At 33.5% G+C, this 9,743-nt stretch overlaps 1 protein-coding gene across 2 annotated transcripts; it reads left to right on the top strand.

Annotated features, from left to right (window-relative positions):
- The first annotated feature begins 4,179 nt into the window (after positions 1-4,179).
- On the top strand, positions 4,180-9,743 carry LOC107829791 (14-3-3-like protein E). Of its 2 annotated transcripts, NM_001326233.1 has the most exons (5): positions 4,361-4,392; positions 6,651-7,147; positions 7,243-7,365; positions 8,996-9,112; positions 9,535-9,743. In NM_001326233.1, the coding sequence occupies exons 2-5, from the start codon at positions 6,668-6,670 to the stop codon at positions 9,595-9,597; spliced, it is 783 nt and encodes a 260-aa protein (NP_001313162.1). In that variant the 5' UTR covers positions 4,361-4,392; positions 6,651-6,667; the 3' UTR covers positions 9,598-9,743. The 2 variants fall into 2 exon arrangements, with proteins under 2 accessions (XP_016512745.1, NP_001313162.1); XM_016657259.2 differs by lacking the exon at positions 9,535-9,743 and having other exon boundaries at positions 4,180-4,392; positions 8,996-9,436.

A 9,743-nucleotide genomic window follows, 5' to 3' on the forward strand; every position in this document is an offset into this window, starting at 1 on the left:
AAATTACAAAAAAAATTAATTTTTTTTTTGCGAGGGAGGGAGGGTAGGGGTGTGTGGTAGGGTCGAGGGGTACGAGAGTGGGTGGTAACGGAAAAACTGAAATTTGAAAAAAAAGAAAAAGCCTTTTTTGGAGAGGGGGTGGGGTGGGTTGGTGAGGGTGGGGAAGGTTGAGAAGGAGTTTTGGAAAATGTTTTCCCTTCTCTTGATAAGGAATACATTTTCCTCCAATTGGAGGAAAATGAGTTCATAAAGAAAATGTTCTCCAAAACATTTAAGCCAACCAAACATGAGAAAATTGAAAAATATTTTCCTTCATACCAAACACACTCAATGATATATGAGATTTTGAAATTATGTCAAAATATGATTCGTATGATCTAGGGTATTGCATACTTTATGATCTACTTTCAGTTTTGCACTCGACGAGAGGTTATATACTCCTAATATATGTATATCACTTAGCTCTTACAGTATGCTGGTCACATAGTCTATTTCCCTGTATGAATGATGAATTATCGAGGAGATGAGAAGAAAATATGTTTCTTAGACTAGATGAACACTCCCATTATGTGTGAGCGGGAGATGTAAGAAATTTTGGGTCCACCCATAAGGGGTGCTTTAAGGCCCAATAGGGTTATTAGTTAACCCTAGATTCCCTATATAAGTATACTTACAATATACAATAAAATAGATTCTCTACAGTATTTTTCCACGCAAACTCTCTCTCTCCCTCAATCCAAAGGGTTTAGATTGTGAAATTGGGGGTTGCTCCAACACACCGTGACAACCACCGCCGACCAGCCACAGTTCATTTAGTTTTCGCTTCCGCTACAAAAACAAGTTCTATATTTATAATTTACACCACAATCTAATTTATTTAGATTAATCGCGTTCCAACAACAACCCTCATTTTTGTCATAAGGTCTTTTCTTATTAAGGATTGTAAAAGGATCTTCGTATCCATCACAAATTCCATCCATTTTAATAAATTTTATTATAAAGGCGTCACAAAGCAGGAAGTAGCCTCTTCAAGAGCCCGTTTGCCCATGAAAAGTTTTTCACTTTATCTAATTTTTTTTTTCGAAATCAGTATTTGGCCATAAAATTTTTAATTTTCACTTGAAGATGAATTTTGGATTTTTTCGAAAAATTAAAAAACTCCAAAAACTGTTTTTCAAAATTTTCACTCATCACTCACAAAAATTCAAAAAAAAATCCAAAATTATATTTATGTCCAAACACAACACTAATTTTCAAATACCATTTTCACTTGAATTTTTTTTCCGAAAATTTATAGTTCTTATGTCCAAATGCCCACTAAAATAAGCTAATAGCCTGTTTGGCCAAGCTTCTCCCCAGCCAAAAGTGTTTTTTTTTTCCAAAAAAGTGCTTTTTGGCCAAATTTGAGGTATTTGGCCAAGCTGTTTTTGAAAAAAGTGCTTTTGGCTCGAAACAGAAGCAATTTTGAAAAAGCAGAAAAAAATAACTTCTTCCTAGAAGCATAAGTAGAAGTAGTTTTGACTTTTCTTCCTAGCAAAAATACCCTTTGCAAAATCTTATATATACCAAAATAACCTTACTTAGTTTAAACTATTAAGTAATATAAAATGACTTTTGAGATGAACTTTCATATTTATTGAATGATTTTTTGATATATTTAAATTATTTTGAAAGAATAAAGTATTTTTAAATTTAATTATTATATTTTACTTAAATAAAATAAAAAACTTGATTATTATCTTTAATAATAAATATTTATACTTATTTATCTACTTATATAATATTAACTATTAAGCAAATCTTTTTATGTCCTTATTTGTAATTTGACACTTAAAAGTATTTTTTGAAAAGTTTAGCCAAACACAAATTATTGTTCAAAAGTGCTTTTCAAATTGATTAACCAAACACAAACTACTTTTCTCTAAAAAAAAAAAATTCCAGCTTGGCCAAACATGCTATAAGTCAGATCACAAATTTTCCATCACAAAAGCTGATGTTTTAACTTCAATACCACACAAGGAGGAGGGGGAAGGGGATGATTTGTGGGTAAATACTTACCCACACCGGGTGTTTACACCAAACTATATTAACTCACTATGGTTACCTAATTGAATTAGATGAGAATGCATATGATTTACCATGGTTAAATGATTGAAGTCCATATGCAAGACACATGTCATGTATCTATTGATTTTGTGTAAACATCCGGTGCGGGTAAGTTTTTTCTGATTTGGGTGGTGACCAATTTTTCGCTTAAACTGATTATGGAAAGACCTGATTCTTCTAAGTGTTCCTTAACCTACTATTGTAAAAATAGTAAATGCGGAAAGTAAAGAACACAAGTATTTTTATGTGAAAAATATCTGGCTCAAAAGGTAAAAAAAAACCACTACCTACTTTCCAGTAGGATTTTCCCAAACTCTCCATTAAAATCACTGAGCCAAAAACTGCATTTACAAAAACTCTTTTGTAAACTTAGGACTAACTCTAATCCCGTTGTAGCACACAGCCTCTAACTGTTGCGACAACTTCAAGTTAACTCTAACTTGAATACTCTGAGTATCTATTACAATTGCCTCTAGATAAAACTGAAAGGTAAACACCTACTACAATTGAACTAGAATAAAAGACAGACACTTGGAGATGATTCTTCTATCTGATTCATGTAGCTCCAGGTTTGCACACTTGAATCACACACGAACTGCTTGCAAAATTGCCTTGCTATTTTGTTCTCAATTCACGTTTAACTTCTGCGTTTGTGCAACCCTTGTAATGTGAAAACATTCTGCAATTTATAGAGTTAGTAGATGAAGAAATAACTAGAGTTTTAATGCTACTCTTCCTTGGTGGAAGAGCTCTAGTTGATCTCAACTTCTAACTCCTTTTCTATCTTGAATAGTGTTATCTTTAATTAAGAAGTCCTTCTCCTTATAAATTATGCAACCTTTTCGATCAGTAGATATCAAATATACTAAGTTAAGCTTATCTCCTTCACGTGCATCCCACTTGCTCGAATCTACCCGTTTCTATGTGCACAAAGGATGGACCGGAGAGATAGAACTTGGTTCATGTTTGAGCTTTCTTTGTCAATCTTCAAAACAATCCTTGGCCAACAAAAACGAAATTAAACAATCTCTTTAACATAAATGAGCAGCTCATGAGATCAGTGATGGTGTTAAATTGTAACTTTAAACACGCAAACGTTATCGTCTTTTAACAAAATGGGGCTGTCTAAGGATTGTGATAGATATAACCGTTACGTTGCAATTGTTCTAAAGAGGACTAATTGCTAAAAGCAATTGGTCTCTCATTTAGACGGTCTAAATTAGAACGAATGAACGGCAGAAATGAAACTAAAATACTATGATGTGAAAAAAATCATAACAGGATAGAAATAATAGAAAGCAAACTTAAAAAGAAAAAGAAAACGTGAAAGCGACTCGGGTTGGGACTTGCTTGGGAGGAAGTTTAATTTGGTCATGTACAAGAATTAAAAAAATAATTCCAACATAAAACTCTGTATTAATATTAAGTTTGGCTTATGAATTGAAACTTTTGCATCATCAACATTTGTGGTACAATATTTGATTTTTTAATATAAAATTCTTTATAACTTAAAGGCCAACATAACTTATACGAGATATTATATATTTTGTTGTTTTATACAAAATAAAAAGTAGAATAACATTACATATATTAGCAATATCAACGTTACTTGACTTTGATATTATAATCCTTACATAACTACTTATAAGCATATCTGTATTTTGGATCTCGCAATATTTGCTGCAAAACTAAACAAATACTTTCTAATGGTTTTGGGAAGAAAAAATGACATAAACTTAGTGGGTGTTTGGACATAAGAATTGTAACATTCCAAAAAAGTGGAAAAAATTTCAAGTGAAAATGGTATTTGAAAATTAGAGTTGTGTTTGGTAATGAATATAATTTTGAATTATTTTTGAAATTTTGTGACTGATCTGGGTAAAAATTTTAAAAAACCACTTTTTGAAATTTTTTCAAATTTTCAAGTGAAAATTTAAAATTTTATGATGAATACTGATTTCGGGAAAAAAGTAAAAAAATTCTTATGTACAAACGGATTAGAAGCAAAACATAAAAACGAATCCAAAATGGTCATCGGTCAAAGGCGGAGTTTTTGACAATTGGGAGCTTTTCCCCAAATGAAAACCGTGAAAGCCAGCGTGACGCCAACCGGCAGCCACAGCGAATCTTTTGACGGGTCAGGGTCAACCCGTGAAATGTGTAAATTTGCAAAAGTCCGCTTCTCTTCAACTCGCCTTACTATAAATAACCCCATTAGCTATTCCTTGTTCCTCCACTGCACAAAAAAGCTCTACAATCAGAGACCATTAGCTATACATCAATCAGGTACTTGTTCAATCCATATTTCAGTTCCTATATTTAAAAATGTTACTGATTTGTTCAGATTTTAGGTAGAGCTTGGGCTATTACATTAAAATATTGCTTGTTTGTAGTGCTAGTCTTATTTTAAGTAGCACTCACTATAAACTTACCGGCACCCGGTGTTTAGGCCAATCCAAACACACATTTATCACTTAATTATAATTAAATGATATGTATTTTCACTTTAATTCTTAATTTAAGCTTAAATAGCTTGGTTTGGTGTAAACTTGGTGGAAGTAAGTATTGTAAGTCTCGAAAAGGATGACGGAGGAAAACACATTTAATTCTAGGTATGAATTCGATTTTTTTTTTTATAAAAGAACTACATAGAATTATAAATCACAACTTTGTAGTTAAAACAGAGGCTGATCCAGGATTTAGAGGCTCTGGGTGCCATAAATTTTGAACGTAGTCATGTTACATTTTACATTGTTTAAATAGGGTGTAAATTTAATCTGTTTGTTTATTTGGGTTTCGCTTCGGGTTATTCGTCTTTGAGGTTAATATAGACAAATCGATCGAGCAAAAACAAATGTAATAATTATGACAACATGGGAAAAAAAGCAGAAGATTCAACTGGAGTATACATTTTGTATAAGAAAAAAGCTCGTTATCAATTTATATTTAGATACTCAATGCAAAACTTATACTAACATTATTCAATTTACTAATAAGCACTCTAAACATTATTAAGCAAAACTTATACTAATAAGCACTCTAAACATTAGAAAAAACGTAAGTTTACGAACATTATTCAATTTACTATTTTTTATAAAAATTCACTCACTCAATATAATATAAAATTGTCCTACTTTAGAGTAATTTGACAACAAAATAAAGTTTCATCTTTGATTAGAACAGTAACTTATTCAAGGATTTCTATTATTATTATTATTATTATTATTATTACTTTTGCAAATAGATTTACTGGGGTTGTGCTCCCGAAGAAAAATTAATTTTTTATCATTTATTCATAAATAATGAAGGAGTTGGGAAAACACAATAGTGGAGATTTTTTTTTGACAAGGAAAAATATATTTGTGAAAGGAAAAGATTTTTATATTTTATGTTAAAAAGAAGAAAAGAACTTTAAAAATAAACTAATAAAATTAAAAAAAATTCACTAGGAACTACTAACAAACAAAAAAGAGTAATTAAGGAAAGAGAAAGAAGAAGTAAAGGAGTAAACCTCCTCCAGTAATTATGCGGTCTTAAATGCGTAAAACAAAAACTTTTAAAACAATTGTGCTAGGATGGAATCGATCCCCTGCAACCAAGGTGGTAAAGGTAGTGTCTTGCTAGTGGCACCTTGAACCATTTTGTTAACGGGGGTGCCACTTATATTATTTGTACACATTCCTTCTATATATACATACATGTATACATACTATTGCATAGTCTCTACCAAAGATTGCTGGTGGCGTACCACCCCATCCCATACACATAGATCCGTCCCTGAGTTAAAACACCTTTAGAATGTTTGAAAAAGTAATGTTTAAAGAAAAAATTGTTTGACTAAATAGTAAATAGTTTTGGGATTGGGTAAGTACATATTTCATTTGGCGAGACAAATTTTTTTTGAGAATATTGATGCTAAATTTGAGTTTCAGCAAGCAAATGGATGAGTTTCCCATGAGGATTTATGTCACAGTTTGCTATCAATGCCACGATGAAAATACTTATGGACCGCAAACAAATACATAAATGATACTCCCTGTGTTTTAATTTAGGTGAACGTATTTCTTTTTTAGTCCGTGCCCAAAAAGAATGACTCATTTTCATATTTGGAAATAATTTACCTTTATTTAATGATTTATAACCATATAAAATATATGTGCCTCATTTTACACCACAAGTTCAAAAGTCTTTTTTTTCTTCTTAAATTCCGTGCCCAGTCAAATAAGTTCACATAAATTGAAACGGAGGGAGTAATGGAGTATTAAATTTATCACTTTATTTAGTAAAAATCTAAAAATTAAAGCATGAATTTCATCTATAACTTCTAGCTGCATGGTGTTTGGGACTACAAAGTTCCATAAATCTAGTATCCGTGATTCTAGGGCTCTTTTATGTCCCAAAAGATTGCATGGGCATAGAGTCCAACACCATTATTTCAAGGAATAAAGGAGAATTGCCATTATTTAGTCCCACAAAGTGAGTCCAGCTATGTGTATTTTCTGCCATCTGTCAATTTTAGTTACCTGGATTTTGTGTTGCATCAGATAACTAGACAACAAACATGGCCGAGTCAACACGTGAAGAAAATGTGTACATGGCCAAGCTGGCTGAGCAGGCTGAGCGGTATGAAGAAATGGTTGAGTTTATGGAGAAGGTCGCAAAGACAGTAGATGTTGAAGAACTGACCGTGGAGGAAAGGAATCTTCTTTCTGTGGCTTACAAGAATGTGATTGGTGCAAGAAGGGCTTCATGGAGGATAATCTCTTCAATTGAGCAGAAAGAGGAAAGCCGTGGAAATGAAGACCATGTTAGCAGCATTAAAGAATACAGAGGCAAAATTGAGGCTGAACTCAGCAAGATATGTGATGGGATTTTGAACCTCCTTGAGTCCCATTTAATACCAGTTGCCTCAACAGCCGAGTCTAAAGTGTTTTACTTGAAGATGAAAGGTGATTATCACAGGTACTTGGCTGAGTTTAAGACAGGGGCAGAAAGGAAAGAAGCCGCAGAGAACACTTTATTAGCCTACAAGTCTGCTCAGGTTGGTAATCCATAGATTAGCTCTTTATTCCTCACCTGCTTAATTGCATATGACAATGATTTGAGTTGTTTTATCATTTATGTCTTGTGATCTAGGATATTGCTTTGGCTGAACTAGCTCCTACTCACCCAATCAGGCTGGGACTTGCCCTTAACTTTTCAGTGTTCTATTATGAAATTCTCAACTCGTCGGATCGTGCTTGTAACCTTGCAAAGCAGGTACCTTTCTCAGCTTCAGTCGATTCGTTTAACTTGGATTATCATCTTATGTTTGATTGATCGATTGTGCTTAGGCTATAAAACAGTGAGATATTTGTTCTAATTTTAAATTGCATGTGGGAATAAAGAATTAACTTTAGCTTTTGATGTTTGTTATTGTTGGCTTTACTTGCCTATTCTGCTCCATGAAAGAGAGTTTTATTCGTAATACTTAGTTTTCGAAAATAAGGATGGAAAGAGAAAACAGCGCTGCCACTCCAGAGGTTTGGGCAGTGTAAATCTTTTAGACGAAGTGGGGTTTGTGGAGTGTATATCTATTCTAAACCTCACTATAGGGTCACAAATATTATTATGACAAAGATTGACGAGACAAGAAATTGCATGGGCTAGTTTGTAAAATGAGATTGCTTTTCTTTAGTTAGCATGGAGGTAAGAATACATTGAAATATCTGAATATTTTTTTTTGCTTATGCATGAGCAACCATCATTTAGTTCGCAATTGGCTTTCGGTAACCCAAAGAATAAATCCCTTGTCCCGTGCGAGTTCACGAAGGAAACGACAACCCAGAAGTCCAGTCATATACACATTGCTAAGACAAAACGGAGGACTACAAATGAGCATCTTTTTGCTGTTTACATAATTGTAGGATGAAGGAAATTGACATCTTTATGAATTAAGTGATGTACTTATCACATCGCAGTTATACTATTTCATATAATCTTTTGAGTAGATACATATCAAATCTCATAGACGCCATTCTGTGATTCCCCACATTCCTGCTGAGGGAGAGTGAACGGAATAAGATTGTCCAAAAACCACGAGCTCCTAGGCTTACAAGTTTTGTTTAAAGATGCCTTATTGGGGCAATTCTTTATGGATGAATCTAGCCTGTATAGATATTCAAACATATGAATGTTTAAAGAGATGTATAGTTTTAATCTGTGGTTTGTTGTTAGAGTTAAATGGGATGGGACTGGATTGTTTTTTCCCATAATATAGTTGTCTCTTAAAGTTATAAGCCTTCGCCAAGATTTAATGGGGGAAGGGATGTGATGGCATTAGGATAAGAAGAGATAAGAGGATCAGAGAAGGATGATACTATAACCTGGCTGGCATTGAGGAAAGGATGATTTTACCATTCCAGTCAGCAGATAAAACAAATTGTGCAGTTAATTTGGCATGGTTGAATATTTTATATGCTTGTTGTATAACTTTATGAACTTTGGTGTAAGTTGTTTTAACTGTCAACCTTCTTTGTGCTTTTTAATTACAAATACTTGAAGCTGAAGCTGATTGTAAGAGCATTTTTTTAAGACAAATGGTTTGAAAAGTTGAGCTAAGATAAACTCTTGAAGTTGTAATTAGTGTTTCACTTTCTGAGCTCCTCTGTTTGTTCCATGTGCTGTACATCTCAACCTTATAGTCGTCGTTGCATTTTGTATTCCAGAGTTTAAAATACAGGTCTGCTTGTCTGTACTTTTTTGGTGGAGTTTTCTTCCCTACTGACCTTTGTAGCTGGTAGTAGTATGTAGTTTTGGAACCGCCAAAGCAACACAAACAAAAGAAAAATAAAGGCAAGACGATGCGCCTATCAGTGTGACATTTATAAACAGTGATGTGTCTTTTCAGGCCTTTGACGATGCCATCGCGGAGCTGGATACTCTGGGTGAGGAATCTTACAAGGACAGTACATTGATTATGCAACTTCTCCGAGACAATCTTACACTTTGGACTTCTGATACCACGGTCTCTCTCTCTCTCTCTCAGAAATACACACCCACCAATGCAGATGCACCCACCAACAATACCGTGCACACGAGCAAAAGTTTTTTGGGAAGTGCATGACCTTTGTACATGTACACCCAGGAAATGGACTAGCTTGATTGCTAAATGCCACTCCCTCCGTTTCATTTATGCGACACATTTTACTTCTCGAGATTCAAACTTTGTGAAGTTTGACCAACATTTTAACATTTTTTTAATCATATTGACATGAGAAGAATTGTAACTTATAGTACTTTTTGTATAATTTTTTATATCTAAATTATAATTTTAAAATATTGAGTTGAACTAATCCAATTTAGTCAAATTGACTGTTTGTTATTGCCTTGACCATTGTCATTCTGACACTGCAATGGTTTTTCTGTTGTTAAATGATGTGATTCCAGGATGATGCCGGGGATGAGATCAAGGAAGCTTCAAAACGCGAATCAGGCGAAGGAGAGCAGTAACGACATAGCATCATAGTCTTTTACTCTTTATTTTGTTTGAATTTAATATAGGACTACTGTGTGAAAGCTAGACTGGATATGGATATTTCTATGATTCTTCGTATCACTGCTGAAATGGTTTGATATAAAAACATGTTTTAGTACGA

This window comes from Nicotiana tabacum, chromosome 21, assembly GCF_000715075.1.
Source record: "Nicotiana tabacum cultivar K326 chromosome 21, ASM71507v2, whole genome shotgun sequence".
Lineage (NCBI taxonomy): Eukaryota > Viridiplantae > Streptophyta > Magnoliopsida > Solanales > Solanaceae > Nicotiana > Nicotiana tabacum.

Excerpts from the sequence above, each read along its gene's own strand:
- LOC107829791 (XM_016657259.2), top strand. The coding sequence starts at position 6,668 with ATGGCCGAGTCAACACGTGAAGAAAATGTGTACATGGCCAAGCTGGCT. Across the intron at positions 7,148-7,242 it reads TAGCCTACAAGTCTGCTCAG|GATATTGCTTTGGCTGAACT; the intron begins GTTGGTAATCCA and ends CTTGTGATCTAG. Across the intron at positions 7,366-8,995 it reads CTTGTAACCTTGCAAAGCAG|GCCTTTGACGATGCCATCGC; the intron begins GTACCTTTCTCA and ends GTGTCTTTTCAG.